The 15,778-nt window shown below is 42.7% G+C and overlaps 1 protein-coding gene across 2 annotated transcripts in view; it reads left to right on the plus strand.

Moving 5' to 3' along the window:
- The window catches only part of TENM3 (teneurin transmembrane protein 3), a 1,441,545-nt gene that overhangs the window by 1,421,794 nt on the left and 3,973 nt on the right, over positions 1-15,778 (plus strand). For both annotated transcript variants that reach the window (XM_078677989.1, XM_078677990.1), the window contains 2 exons: positions 1,548-1,844; positions 9,668-11,279. In XM_078677989.1, coding sequence (XP_078534115.1) covers positions 1,548-1,844; positions 9,668-11,279 — 1,909 coding nt within the window. The remainder of the gene's footprint in view (positions 1-1,547; positions 1,845-9,667; positions 11,280-15,778) is intronic.

A 15,778-nucleotide genomic window follows, 5' to 3' on the forward strand; every position in this document is an offset into this window, starting at 1 on the left:
TCGGTGCATTCTGTGATCCACTGGTAAATGTTCTTTGTTGATTGTTCTTGACTGCTTGTGGAGTCTAGGAGGTGGGAGTGGAGAGTGTTGTACCACTGGTCTTCTTTGTCGGGCTCTGTTCATGGTTCTCGGGGGGGGGGGAGGGGTTGGCTGGAGCATGTGTGTCCTGAGATTGTGACGTTTACGCTGTGGTGGTCGGTCCAGGTAAGTTGTGTGATGTGGTTGTCCCCGACTGTGTCACTGGAGATGACTATGGAGTGGAGCATGTGTCCTGCAATGTGGGTGGCGTCTGTAATGATCTCCCTGAGGTCAATGTTGCTCTTGCTCTCTAGGATGTTGAGATCACTGGGGTAGTTGAGCTGGAAGTTGGGGTCGCCCTAAGACGATGTAGTGCTCAGAGTCGATTGCAAGCAGGGCGATGAGTTCCGGAATGGTGTTGCAGAAGCTCAGGCATGGCCCTGGTGGTCTGTAGGTGAGGGTGCCCCTTATGGATTTTTTTCTGTCTGTGTGGAGTTGGAAGTTGGGGTGTTCCATTACTGGTATTTGGTCGTCAGAGGATGTCATGCTGTCGATGGTGTCCCTGTAGATGATGGCGATTCCCCCTCCATGTTTGTTGATTCAGACCCGGTGTGCCATCTTGTATTCTTTGGGGATAGCGATGTGTGAAGCCAGGTTTCTGTGAGGAAGATGCCGTCCGGGTTGAGGGAAGGGATTTTGTCCCCGGTCTCCATGAAGTGTTTGCAGAGAGAGCAAAAGGCCATAAGTAAACTATTTTCCATATGAAATAAAAGAATGAAACATGAAAAGCATATTTGCATATTTCTATTTTGTGTACTCCAGTGAATTGTAGGGACACTAGCCAGCCTTCAGCAGTGAACTTGGTTAGTTGAAGAAAGCATGGACATTTAAGATTTGGATATATTTCCTTGTGTCTTGTTAAGAATTGTGTGATTACCCTCAAGATGCATATACTTATGGAAATTGATGGTCTAAGTCTACAATGCATACAATTTCTATATTCCTCAATGTTTACAACTAATACAAATGTTGGTTGCTGAAGCTTATTTTCAATGTTGGCATTCAAGGTACTCATTGAGCAGTGCCTATACGTGAAAGTCCTTCACATTTGCAGACAAAGAAGCAGCTGATCCTATGCATGTATTTTCAAAAGACACAAAATCAATTGAACCCAATATCTAAACTGAGTGCACAAAGGAGCACTTTCCCAGTAAAGGCGGAAAACATAGATGTGCGACTTTTCAATTAAAACAATCTAGCATTTTGTTAACAGTTGACTAACCTTCAAAGGACTTAATTTGAAAGACATTGAACAAATGCCAGACTGTCTCAGTGTTTAATGAAACCTTTTAAAACAGCAGTTAATCTAATGCCCTGCACTTATACCGAGAAGTTGCTAAATTAATTCACTGACAAAGGGAATCAATCATACTAAATGGTGTTTAAATAGCTGCGGTCTAATGAGTGATAACTTATTGGTAGTACAACAACTTGATAATTATTGCTCTTTGTTATTTGTTTTTCTATAGGTAAATGGCAGAAACCTCCTCTCAGTAGATTATGATCGAACCATAAAAACAGAAAAGATTTACGATGACCACCGAAAATTTCTGCTGAGGATCGCATATGATTCTTCAGGACACCCAACCCTCTGGCTCCCAAGCAGTAAGCTCATGGCAGTCAATGTTACCTATTCATCCACTGGTCAAATTGCCAGCATACAGCGTGGAACCACCAGCGAGAAAGTGGACTATGATGGCCAGGGAAGGATTGTGTCTCGACTCTTTGCTGATGGGAAGACCTGGAGTTATACATATCTCGAAAAGGTGAGTAGTAGTGGGAAGGCATGAGAAAGGGGCAGTATGTGAATAGTCACAGTCCTCTGGAGTTATGATTATTTAATTGTGCATGTGTTGTGTGTGTATAATCCAGCTTTGACCAGAAAATAATGTAAGAAAATGAGTAAATGTTAATATCTATAATTGATGGAATGTTTATGATAGCTCTTCGGTTTTTAATGTTCTACCCAGAATAAGAGATTCGCCCATGAGAGAGCTTTTATTCTTGTCAGCTATTTCGGTACTACAGAAACAGTTCTGTTGTACCAAGTGATTTGATTGGCTGGCTGCAACTCAGAAAAGAATGCCACTACCGCCATTACAGAACTCGGGAATTCAGTCCATGTGTCCCCCAAAAAGTTTTTTTAAGCTATCAAAGGGTTGGCAAGGGCAGCCTGACCTCTAAGCGCTTTTAGCAGGACCCAGAGGGATTATCCCGCCTCCAACCACTCCCCCCACCAGAGTTAGGTTGCTGAACTCAGTGCGCCCTTCCTGTGCAAGTACCGCAGTACTCCCACATGAGCCGCGGCTCAAGCTTCGCCCCCATGGTACCACAGTACAGTGCAAGCTTCCCTGCAGCAACCATGGAGTTGAAGCTTATGTGTCAGTTTTTGCAGAAGTAGTGTGGTAACTGCAAAAACAAGTAAAAAAGCAAAATGTGAGGCAGGTGTCTGCGAAGAGTTGGGAACATGTTGCTCAATTGGGCACAACGGCCGACCCTCACTACACACAGCAAATGGCTTTGTGCTGCTGGGGTTGGCCACCAATGCTGAAGTTTGGTGCATGGCCTGACCAGATGCTGTGTGCATTGGGGGAGTTGACTGGATATCAATTAAAAAAAAAACTGATATTGACTGAAAATACCCTCAGTTAAACTGATGTGATAGTTGGGTATGGTAATAAGTGCTAAGCTTACATCAATATTCCCTAGAAATTCACTGAAAAAACAAAGGTTAAAGTGATGTTATAGTTAGATGTTCATATAAGATAAAAAACTAGCGTTTAAAAACCAAACCATGGGGAGGAGCCTAGCTCGCGTCCGAGATGGCCGCGTTTTAGCTCGGCTCCGTCCGCCTGCCTGATTTATTCCTTTATCCTGTCGTTATCCTGCCCCGGGAAGCCCTCTTTGCTGTGCTGTAGTACTAAGACGCCTTGCAGGCACTCACCCTTTGCTCCGGTGGTCCTGGGTGCCGTGGATCCTGTGTGGCGCTCCCGCTCGCTTCGGAACCTCCGGGGCGGGCTGGCCTGGACCTCTCGGCGGCGCCCGGACGGGACGGAGCTCGATGATCGGCCCCTGATGGCGCAGTGGACGTGGTCGTGGAGGCCGATGTGCGTGTAGGCCGGCTGTGCCTGCTGGCCGACTCCGGTGGGCCGGTGGCCTTGGGTGGAGACGCTGCCTTTCATTGACGGGGCTACTCGTATATCCGGCTTGTTCCCCCCTTTGTTCTCCGGTCCGGCCATTTTGATTTCTTCCGCCCGGACTCGGAGAACGGGGCCGGCGGCACTGGGGGGCCGGCGATTCCCCTTCTTCTGGTGGGCCTCCTTCCTGCCCCGGGGTGCCCTGCCGCCGGTCGGCTGGACTTCATTTGCCTTGCCGCTGCCCCGACGGGGGTTGACGGCCGCCGAGGCCTCGCTGGACTTCTAAGATGGCGGCCGACCCTGAGCGTCTCAGCCGGGCCTGGACGAGCGCTGGAGGCCCGCCGCATGGCCCGGGTGCCGGATATTGTAAAGGTCTTCCTACACTTCGAGATATCCTGGATGCCCTACACTCCTGGCGAACCTCTGTGGCTGCACCCGTCTTCGCTCTGGAGGCGGAACCTCTCTTCGGGCCGTTGGGGCCCCCAACATCGGGTGTGGCCTCACCGTTGCAGGGTGCGGCTGGAATTGTCCTAGGAACTGTGGCCCCGGCGACAGCCGCGTCTGTGGGTGTGCGGAGTTCCGAGGCCCTTCGTCGTCCTGTGCTGTCTCCTATGCCGCTGGTCCGGGGGCCGGTCTCAGTCTGGCCTGGCTTCGATGACTCTTCCTGCTCCTTCCCGCCTCGACTGACCGACCGTGGCTCCTGTACAGGCCCAGCTGGGTCGGCCTTTCTTGAACTGTCCCTGAAACTGTGCCTGCGATGTGTGCGATGTACCGTGACTTTCCTGGATCTTCCGTGTTTTCTTCCACGTTTCTTCTCCGGACTGCCGCCAGATCTCCCTGTTCTATGCCTCCGGTTCTTCGCTGTCTGGTTCTTGTTGGATCGGACGGCTACAACTTTGGACAAACAAGGACAGGGCTGATACGACTTTGCCTTTGTATGCGGTAGTCTTGTATTGGTTTGATGATCGGCATGTACTGGTATGATTATGTGTGACTTCACGGGGCTCCTGGAATATATCCTGATAATTTTTGACTTCCCGTGGGCCCGGCCCCCTCCTTTTCAGGCGGGTGGGTGGGTGCAGATAATACTGTCCCTTGGCCCTCTCCCGTGTGTGATCCTTTCCCTTTTTCCCTTCCCCTCTCCCGTTTTTGTCCTTTGTTTCTGTCTTGTCCTTGCTCTTCTATATTTCGGGTTCTAATTAGGGCGACAGGCACGCTGCTGGGGGGTAGGCCATAGCCTTCTGCAGGGGTGCAGGGTGGGCTTTTGGGGTGGGTGGGGGGGTCTGTCACTTTGGGGGGTCTTTTTCCTCCCCCTTTTTTCTCTCCTTTTTTTGTTCTATGGCTCTCGAGTATTCCCTTTTTCGGGACTCTGTCGCGTCATGTGTCCCCCTAGCGTGTTTCTGATGCATTTACCTTCCGGTTGTACTGTGATTATGGTTAGCTATGTGTTCTATCATCGACTTTTAATGTATGCTATGTACCGGATTTTGTATTCCTGCTTTGTCGCCGGGGGGCGCGTGATTGGGTAGGAGTTCCTTCTTTTTCTTTTTCCTCCTTTCCCTCCCCCCTTTATGGGGGGTTTCCTGCCTTTTGTTGGGGTGCGTTTCGTATTGCTTTTTACGATGGGGTTCTTTTTATTAAGGTTTGGTAAGTCGGGTGGTTGCTGTGGTGGGTGGGCGTTGGTTGGCGAGCGCAATCGCCTCTTCTTGTGGTCCTCTGGTTTATCCTGTATTTTTATGATCGCCGGCTCGCGACTCACCACGGCCCCTCCCTTGTTGTTTGCCTCACTGCCCGTCATGATCCTGTATTCCCCGCCCCATTTAAAAAAAAAAAAGAAAATTACCTTTCTAATTTCCTGTTCCTGCGCTTGCTCTATGGCTTTTGATGTTTCTCCTGTTTCTTTGCCGTCATATCCTGTGGACACTTTCGTATTGCTAATTATGCTTTTGCTATGTGGTGGCCAGCCCGTTGGGTTGTAGGCCCGTATTTGTGAGCATTTTCTGTACAATAAAGGTTTTTAAAAAAAACCAAAAAAAAAAAAAAAAAAAAAAAACCAAAGATGAATTCACTGATGAATTGTCAATTTACATCATTGACATCAGTACTGATGACATATAGCCATTGTGATACCACCAATAGGGTTTGCAGACTTCATGTAATGATAAGCACCACACATGTGGATAATTTTCTACTCACCTTAATGTGATTACCCTCTTAAAGACTTCACATGACCTCTAATTTTAAGTCAAGAGGTTAACGGGTACACATTTTGCACTAAAAAGACACCACCATCCAGGTCCAATGGACAAACCTCCGTAGTTTAGTAAAATGCACTGCTCACATTTCTGAGATGGGCACAATGGCATACAACCTTATAGCCATGCTTACAAGACCAGTGTTAGATAAACCACTTCTAAGTGGGATATCTCTACATTCTACATTATTCAACAACCTGTATTTCCTCAAAATGTTCAGCAAAGTTCCAAAAATAGACATCCACACTTTATACACTGAATTTGTCCATAGCACTGTATTACGATTATTTAACAAAGGGTACATGCCCAGATTCCACTAGTGGATAATCCAATGTCAGCAGAAGCTTTGGCCTTCCTCACTGATTTTTGTGAACAACCTTTGACTTTGTCACATCCTACTTTCAAACATACCTCTGTCACCCAGATCAGGTCGTCACAGCCTTTACCTTGTTCAACGTGGAGTAATACTTGCGAAGCAAACTTTAGTGATTTGTAATTGGTTCACCATATCAATTTCTACATAAACCATTCCCATTCCCTCCAAGATGTGCGCTGTGTCCATTTCATGAGCCCACACATGTACACTCAGTAACTCTGCGCTGTGCATAACTATGATGTTATCAGTAATGTCAACAATGACCTCGTTTGAAATGTCATCAATGATGTCATTTAACATGTCATGAGTTATGCAATACATGAAGTCATTGGCTGTGAGTGCATGGCGGGGGTGCAAATAATAGTTAGCTCTGTAAACTGTACCTGGTGAATCTCAGTGGTTTTTTTTCTTTTTAAACATTCGTTTTCTATTATATTTCAACTATGACAGTCCCTTCAACCTTTTTTCAGTGATGTATAAATATGTAGAACATTTCAATGAATGTGAATTTTTATTTTGTTTATGTTCTAATACTGCATGATCGTTCGTCCCTATATATATATACATATATATATATTTATATGTGTGTGTGTGTGTGTGTGTGTGTGTGTGTGTGTGTGTGTGTATGTGCGTGCATGCATTGATTAACATCTTAATTCACACTTCGTATTCCACACCTCTATTGTCGCTTCCATCAAGGCACCTGCTAAGTTGAAATCAGTAGATCAGAGCATTTTAGACTGCTATTTGTAATCCGCAGACACAGGAGTGATTGATGTTTCTGTATTAGGGAAGCCATCTTTTGTTCGTTAGCTTCTGATAACCGTAACCCTTATAAATAATTTATTCGCAAAATTCACAAGTCACAGCTACATCTACAGGACCTGCCCTTTCAACACATAAAGCATATCTACACGAGCAGGATCTTGATAACTTAAGTCATCTGTAAATAATTCATGAATAAGCTCGCGGATGCTTTTTATGTGTGTGTCAGGCAGAAGAATTCCGGTATCCGTGTAGTTGGATCTGCTAGCTCATACATTGTTTATAGCTTTGCTTCAAAATAGCAGGAGAGCACTGGGGGATCTTGTTTTAAAGCAAGATGGAGGAAATGTGGCTGCACTTGAACGACAGCGCGTGAGTCCTTAGTGGAATGTGTTATTCACATGCCTTAGTAAAGTTCAACACTGCCAAAGGGCGCGTGCTACTGTGCGTGCTTGCCTTTAGTAGCTCTCATTGGAGCAGCACAGTGGCTTTTACAACAATGACTTCCGCTTGGCTAAAACTGCTGTCATTGACCCAGCAGTAGTGTAACTAGGTCAGCTCAAATTGGTTTCATTGGAATGCGTGTCCTAGATGTCTGTGGCGCTTGGAGCTACTTGGCATGGGGAGAAGGTTGGGGAGAAGGTTCTCTAACCAGTTTTCCTGATAACATGCCTTTTGCTTGTGTTATGATTTTAACCCTGAATAGGACCATCGCTTCTTTTCAAGTATCTGAACTGACAGGTGACTTAGAAAGTATTGAAATGTGTTATCAAGCTGGCCATCTACATAACCTACAGCTCCTCAAATTTTAATGTGGAACATTGTGGGGTGCAGTTCATTTCAAGCCTTGAGGGCAGCATCAGTTCCAACTGTGAATATCAGGTCCACGCACTTTCAAAATGAGTAGGTATATTTGCAACTGCAAAAAGGATTTGTAGAAAAAGCCTTTTACAGCACATCTTAAACGGATCATGGAAAGGATATAAGCCTGTGATCACTGAACGTCATATTTAATGCTGAACAGAAAAGCAGCCAAATTAATGGTAGATTTAGCATGAATAAAGCATAATCTCTGAGCCACCGAGAAAAAAGCATGACGAGACTGACCTCACCGTGTTAGACCCGATATTTACAAAAAACAAGATGGTCGTGGTGCAGCTGATATACAGGGCCTTGTATGACGTCCAAAGCCAAATACAGTAAGGTGAGGTGATAGGGTGGTGGCACCTTTCATGCAATGAATACTCTAAAAAAACCATCAGTCATGATGAAACTGGCAGGAAATATGGTAGGTTACCTTTTTTTGTCCCACCACGGAAAGACAGCTACTCTTCCCTTTTTCAGGATAGTTTACATTGCAATTCCAGTTTATCAAAGGTATTGCAAAATGTTTGTCAATTTCAACAAATATACAGGTTTGTGGGTGTTCTTAGCAGCTGTAGCATCTTTTTTTCCCACCCCAATACTAAATTTGATATAGAGAGAAAATTCACTATACTTGCAGATTCTTTACCATATAATTTGCAATGTACTAATGTAAAACCCCACAGAACCGGACAACGCAAATCGGGTTCTCACAATTTATCCACACAGATCACTTTTTATGGCGCCAAGTTCAGCTTTGGTGTTAAAAAATATCTGTGATTCTGGTCCTACAGTAAAGCAATGAATCAAATTTTTTAGAGGTGTAGTGTTCTTTGAAAAGGTAACTCAAACATTTTCTGAATTGCAGGAGAATTGGGGCCATTTTTATGCAGAGGGGCATGTTGTTTCACATGCTCGAAGCCTAGATCGAGAAGGCCTGACATTCCTTCTCATTTTTTCAAAATTTTTTTTTGTTTCTCGTCAGCAATGCCCCAGTTTAGCGTGTTGTTGACCATCTGCGGTGGTAGTTTTCTCTGCATGGATTGAATAGGTTCAGTTTCCGATAGCTTTGAGTGTGATGCAGGTGGCGTGTTTTATCTAAAACAGGCTTTCATTCCATGTCTACGCCATGTTTTAGATTAGGAAATAACCCCGCAACTATTTTGAAGTGTCATTCAATGGAGCATCTTTGTTCTTTATTTTCTCCTTTGCCGCTTCTCTAAAGGTTGTTCTTATTTGCGTATTGAGACAACCTCCCGCCATCGAGGTAGATGCATGAATTCCTCTCAGGAACAATCCATGAAAACTTTTCTGAATCCTAAGAGAGAGAGAGAGAGAGAGAAAGAGAGAAAATGTACATTGAAACAACTGCAATCACATACGTCTGTTCTGTGGCATGGCCAGCATAGGCCGTCTTGCACACAGATGACAACTTTCTAAGAGAAAATTGAGAGTGCGGAGGGTCTTAAAATGGCAACATGAATCACAACAACTAGGAACTAATTAGCACCTTCCTTTGTTTTTGGTGTAAATCAAATGAAATTGACTGATTACACAATAGCCATGGATATTATTTCTGGTTTGCGAATTGAGGTACAATGTAAATCTAAGCCGGTGACAGATTTTTTACCAGCTTCAGACTAAATATTATATTTACAATGTGCATAAATCAATTACTGTTAATTACATGTGTATAAAGCAGCATATATCCATACATATTCTGTAGAATGGAAATGTATTACTGACAATAAATGAAACCGTGTCAGGGAGTGAGTGGCTTTAAATGGACATGTCTGTAACTAGACCCTACCTAGGCATAGCATTGCTTTCCCCTTATGCTGTTAAAACATTGCTTCTCAAAATCCAACCTTGATCTGGCTTGTGTTATTATATGTGACTTCTCCAGACCCTTTGCGAATCTGCTGCATGGCTGGAAGTGCCTGACGAACGAACAGTGCAGTTTTAACACACAGATGGGTATAAACCTGAGTCAACTAATTACTGAGCTCTTTAAATGAGGTATCCAGACGAATGGTTGGGATTTTTTCACAACAGTATGGTTCCAAGAGAACACAGTTGAGAATTAATTTAATTTCTGAAAGTTTGTTCCTTCATTTTGTATGGTTAAAAATGTGTAATGTTTTGAGTCTTGCTTTGTGACAAATGTTGAGAGTATATTATTTCTTTTTCAGACCATGGTCCTTCTGCTTCACAGTCAGCGGCAGTACATCTTCGAATATGATTTGCTCGATCGGCTGTCTGCCATCACAATGCCAAGCGTCGCTCGTCACACCATGCAGACTATCCGTTCTATTGGATACTACCGGAACATATACAACCCCCCTGAAAGCAATGCCTCGGTGATAATGGACTACAATGAGGAAGGACAGCTGTTGCAAACAGCTTTTCTGGGAACTGGTCGGAGAGTTTTGTTTAAATACAGACGGCAGACAAAACTCTCTGAGATATTGTACGATAGCACCAGAGTAAGTTTCACTTACGATGAAATGGCAGGGGTGTTGAAAATGGTCAACCTCCAGAATGATGGCTTTACCTGCACCATTCGATATCGGCAGAGTGGACCGTTGATTGATAGACAGATATTTCGCTTTACAGAGGACGGCATGGTGAATGCAAAGTTTGAATACTCTTATGATAATAGCTTCAGAGTAACAAGCATGCAAGGGGTTATCAATGAAACCCCACTGCCCATTGAGCTTTATCAATTTGATGATATTTCCGGCAAAGTAGACCAGTTTGGAAAATATGGTGTCATCTATTATGATATAAACCAGATTATTTCGACAGCTGAGATGACATACACAAAACATTTTGATGCTCATGGCCGCATCAAAGAAATTCAGTATGAAATCTTGCGATCATTAATGTACTGGATTACTATTCAGTATGATAATATGGGGAGAGTCACCAAACGAGAGATTAAGATTGGGCCATTTGCAAACACAACAAAATATGCTTATGAGTATGATGTTGATGGGCAGCTCCAAACAGTTTATCTGAATGAAAAGATCATGTGGCGCTACAACTATGATCTGAATGGCAATCTTCACTTGCTCAACCCAAGCAACAGTGCACGTCTGACTCCACTGCGCTACGATCTAAGAGATAGGATAACTCGGCTGGGCGATGTTCAGTACCGGATGGATGAAGATGGATTTTTACGTCAAAGAGGGACTGAGATATTTGAATATAGTTCAAAGGGCCTTCTCACCAGAGTCTATAGCAAAGGTAGTGGCTGGACAGTGGTATATCGTCATGATGGGTTTGGTCGTCGAGTTTCCAGTAAAACCAGTCTTGGGAAGCACCTTCAGTTTTTTTATGCAGATCTGAATTACCCAACCAGGATAACTCATGTCTATGACCATTCTAGCTCACAGATTACCTGCCTGTACTATGACCTTCAAGGACACCTTTTTGCCATGGAGTTTAGCAATGGTGATGAGTTTTACATTGCTTCAGACAATACTGGAACACCACTGGCTGTGTTTAGCCGAAATGGTCTAATGCTTAAACAAATTCAATATACAGCTTATGGTGAGATCTATTTTGACTCCAACCCTGATTTCCAGTTGGTGATTGGATTCCATGGAGGCCTTTATGATTCCTTAACAAAGTTGATTCATTTTGGAGAAAGAGACTATGACATTCTAGCAGGTCGGTGGACTACGCCAGACATTGGAATCTGGAAAAGGGTTGGAAAGGATCCTGCACCATTCAACCTATACATGTTTAGGAACAACAATCCAGTTAGCAAAATACACGATGTTAAAGATTATATAACAGGTAAATATACATTGATGCATGGGCACAGATAATTCAGAGTTTGGTGTTACACTAACAATTTAAATTACTCATGTATACAATCTAACTGTTACGGGATACTGTTTGTCAGAAAAAAAAAATCCCTTTTTTTTTTTTACTTTACATTTTTTGATTGGCTCTTTAGTTAGTCCACTATATTTAAATTCCTTATATAATGAAATTAATATTGACAGTCCAGATAGTCAGTATTCACATCTGTTAGACATTATTCCAGTGTGAAATATTTGGCCTCCATTCATAGAGAAACCGTAAACCCTAGATGCATAAGTGTATGTCTATAGAATACAGAGAATTGGGGGGGAAAAGGCTTACATCATTAGCTAAATAGGAAAAAAAATACAGTTTTAGTTATTCCTTTAACTAAACATTATGCTTTGAAGGCTTCCCGCCGCTCACACTTTGTTGGGAAAACATTTCAAATGTTTTTGACAGCCCACAAAGAATCTGTTGGTGTTCACTGCATTTTGAATGTATTGTCTAGACCAGGCGGGCAACTAGAGCCAAATTTCGGGGGGGGGGGCTAATTCTTCCAACCATAGACAGAGTGGCTGTAAGAAGAGGTGAACACACAACAAAAGCCTCATTTACAAGTAAATGGTCTTTTAAAGACCTGTTAAGTACTCGGGTGCGGCTGCAATTAGATGCTCGCCAGCCGCAAAGCTGTGTCCGGGCTGACACACGACGGGGGGGGGGGGGCTGAAGCCCCGTGAGCCATGCCTGTTCTAGACCCCTTTCACTTTCACTCTCTTGCTCTTGGTAACGCTCACAAATACTTTGCTTAGTTGCCACCTACACGTATGGAATTGTGCGTGATAAGTAGGATGTAAGTGACCGTTATTGAAAAGTATTTCAAACTATCCAATAGTATTTGGTGAAAACTGTGTAAACTGACACTCATATTATGCCCACTATCTGGGCAGCTTAAACTACTAGAAATATTAAAATGCTAAAGAAATAGTTAAACACGCAGGTAAGAGCCTTTCAGTGTTAAAACGAAGCTATACATTCATTTGAAATTTTTTTAATTTCAGTTTTGAGCAGCTTTTAATTTCTTTTGTGCAAAGATACTATTCTACCAAGGAATCCAAATGAAAGCTCAGTATCTAGTACTTATATTGTACATTTATTCAAAATAAATTCATAACTTATTTTGTTCAAAATTCTTTGTATATCATCCACAGAAGGCGCTCCCATGAGTTTGTAGCACATCATTATATATCAAGACTTAGCTTGACTTTAATGCCTCCAAGTGTGAAATGTAATATAACAGTTTCCGTGCAAAGATTATGCTTGGCTGTGAAAAATATTTAGGACCGTAGAGCAAACTAGAGGGTATCTTGGATTGACAAATTGTTTTTTGGACATAAACATCGCTTTGCCCAAATTAATAAAGATGAACCATAATCCGTTTTACAGGTCTTCCCTTGAGACCAATGCAGTTCGTCATGTGCCACCTATGTCATGTTTTGTTAGAAAGTAAAAAATATATATAGAGAGAGAGTAGGACGCAACCAGTTGTAACTTCCACTGTTGGTGTCAAATATATTAATTACCCATTATCTGCATTCCTTAATGGTGCCACATCTCTATTCCCTAACTTGGGAGTAAGAATTAAAACAAAATAACAATTCATGCAAATCATATACTTGCAATAAAAATGGAATATGGGGCAAGATGAAAGGAAGGTGCTTAATCAATTAAATGGATACATTTTTCCATTTAGCTTTTGTATTATCCCTGTCTCAAACCTGACCACTGTGATCAAATGTATTAAAATGAGCAAACACTCATTCTCTCCAGTTTCCTCCACTGCATTGGGTCCTTGTATTTTTTGAAAGCTTATCAGTGAATTTGGCATGCAGGGACTATCTCATTTGTTTTTCCTAAGGCCAGCTTGTTCAACGGGAACGAAAGAGTGTTCCAGTGTCCATGCTTTAAATGTCCCCAACAGATGTTTGCAGTACTATTCCCACACTGGATTTCGAAGAGATGAAAGCCTGTATTTGCAAGTGATATGTTTGAATCCCTTCTTAATAACTTGCATTGTAATACTTCCCCTCTAAAGAGAGGGTCGTAGAGCAAGATCTGAATAAATGTTGAAGAATGATTGACTACTACGCGGGAATTCTACTGTCCCTTATGCCCTTCTTAACTTACATTACATTTTAAGGTGCTTTGTGAACTGAAACCAGATCACTAAATCCAGCCCCAGGAATTGTTTCTCCTCATCTGGGATCAGCTAATCCCTGCTGGCGGTGCGTCATGTATTTTGTGGCTTTGGACTGCTTTTTTGAAGTATACATTAATTTAATTTGTGTAATTAAAGAGGACAATCGTCGATCTGCTAGAAAATCTGAATCCTGGTGCCATAAGCAACACAGCTATTTTTTTAGACATAAAGTCTATGCCAAGCCTTCATTTGACAAGGTCTAGCCGGGGCAGGTTCTAAAAAGCATTGACAATAGTGATTGGAGCAATGTTTTTTCTGCTATTTCCTACTAGTGGGATTTCAACACTAGGCTTTAAAAAAATCTGAATGTGAAACTTAACAAAACTAGTCCAGTAAGTTTGCTACATTGAAAAGATAAGACATTAGCACAAGAAAAGGAATTGTTACATGAGGGAAAACACTGGCAGGACAAATAGGGTGCTATTTCCTTCCTGACACGTCTATTCGATAGGTCACAACCAGTAAAGGAAATGCATAGCCGCAGAGCAGCAGAAGTCTTCCCGATTGAGAAGACTCAGGCGTCTACATTAAGGTCATCAGGTAGAATAATAGGAAAAAATAACAAACATTGGCAAAGCCAATTGGTGTCGCCTATGAGAGCTATTGCCTTTGCCAATGTTTTGTGGCCATGCTGTACAGCAGTGCGGATGCTTTGCAGTGTGGCTAAAAAGAATTTTTAAAAGTGCTATGACTCTGCCAGGGTTAATGAGCTTTTTTATTTTTAAAATGTGTGTTAGCACTGAATGTATTATGATCCTATTTTTGCATTATAATATTTAGCCATGCTGAACAGCAGCCACACTGTTAAAGAGCATGGCTACAAATAATTTTCAGAATTGGCTTAAAAAACAACATCGCTGAATTCATAGAAGAGGGGGAATGAAGATTAGATAGTTTAATTTTCCCCATCTACTGATAGGGAAATTAAAAGGAGTAAAAACAAATCAAACGTTTCAAAGTAAAAACATTCGACGTTGAGGTGAAAATGCGGATTAGAAAACAAAGTGAAAAGGTAGTGATCCATTTTCTAAGTCCCAATCTAATTTCTGGCATTCTTAAATGTGAGCTATGATCAAAGGACAAACACCGCGGAGTAAAGTGTGTCGGTGTGAGTCACGTGTCGAAATTTCTGTAATTCAAGTGAGGCACAGCTAACTACAGAAAAAGCTTGCTGACTTGGAAATCACATGCCCAAAATTAGTGGACTCTATTGAGACCAGCTGTTTGTGAGTTGTGGGGAGAGGCGTGAATAGTGATGTGGATACATTCTCAAAAAGAACTCGACTACATTCGAAATATCAATTTACATCCTGAAAGAGAAGAATCTGTGGCTTCGTTCCAGTGTTGCCTTAGGCTGTACCTTCAGCCAACAGATAAAACCTTCTCTAACCCTGTTCCAAAATGTTCCACTTACTAGTCACGGAGGGATCTTTGGTTCCAGCTGTGTTCAATGCCCCTGAAACATGAGACATTCGACACAATTTCCTAATGATTTTTAGGCTTGTCCTTTTTCATATGCTCCAGCTTCACAGTAGGGTCCAGTAGAAGATTGCTCAGAGCCACTTTCTCATTTGATCCTGCTGTGATCACAGAGCACATCAAAGGGAACGACCAGAGACGGCACATAAAGCTAATAGGTTTTTAATTTACAATGAAAAAGTGTGTCGCTCGACTTATTAGCACTCTCCTAATCCACAGGCAACTGAATATTTGCAGATAAGAAAGAACCGGTCTTTCATGATTGCCTGCATGAATGCACCACGTTTTATGTCCCCATCTCCATTTCTAGTCGCTTCACTTTTCAAAAATCTTCCACAGGGTTAGGTGAGGAAATAGCACATTGTATGTGTACAGGGAATAGTCAAATGAGCGGAATTTTTTCCAAATCATAGGATCTATTATCTCGGAGTTCTTACTATTTTCTTGAGGGTCTCACCAATTTAAACTTCTCACACCTGCCAGATTAAAGAAAGTGTACCCTCTTTAGTGATGAGGGCCGCTCCTCTCCCAGTGGAAGGCGCGCAGGCGGTAATAGTTGGCTTAAATCAGTTTTGTCAGTCCATTTACCGCCGGCGCCTTAATGGGTGTTGACAGGGGTTGGCAAGCGAGGGGGGCCTGCGGCATAGCCATTCTAAATCTTACCGTTTGCCGCTGCAGTCGCAAAGATAATGTGAATGTGGCTGGGTTTCTACAGGGAATATTGAAGGAGAGGGAATTGCAACACCGTTGT

The sequence above is a fragment of the Lissotriton helveticus genome, chromosome 2_2, assembly GCF_964261635.1.
Source record: "Lissotriton helveticus chromosome 2_2, aLisHel1.1, whole genome shotgun sequence".
In the NCBI taxonomy this organism is placed as follows: domain Eukaryota; kingdom Metazoa; phylum Chordata; class Amphibia; order Caudata; family Salamandridae; genus Lissotriton; species Lissotriton helveticus.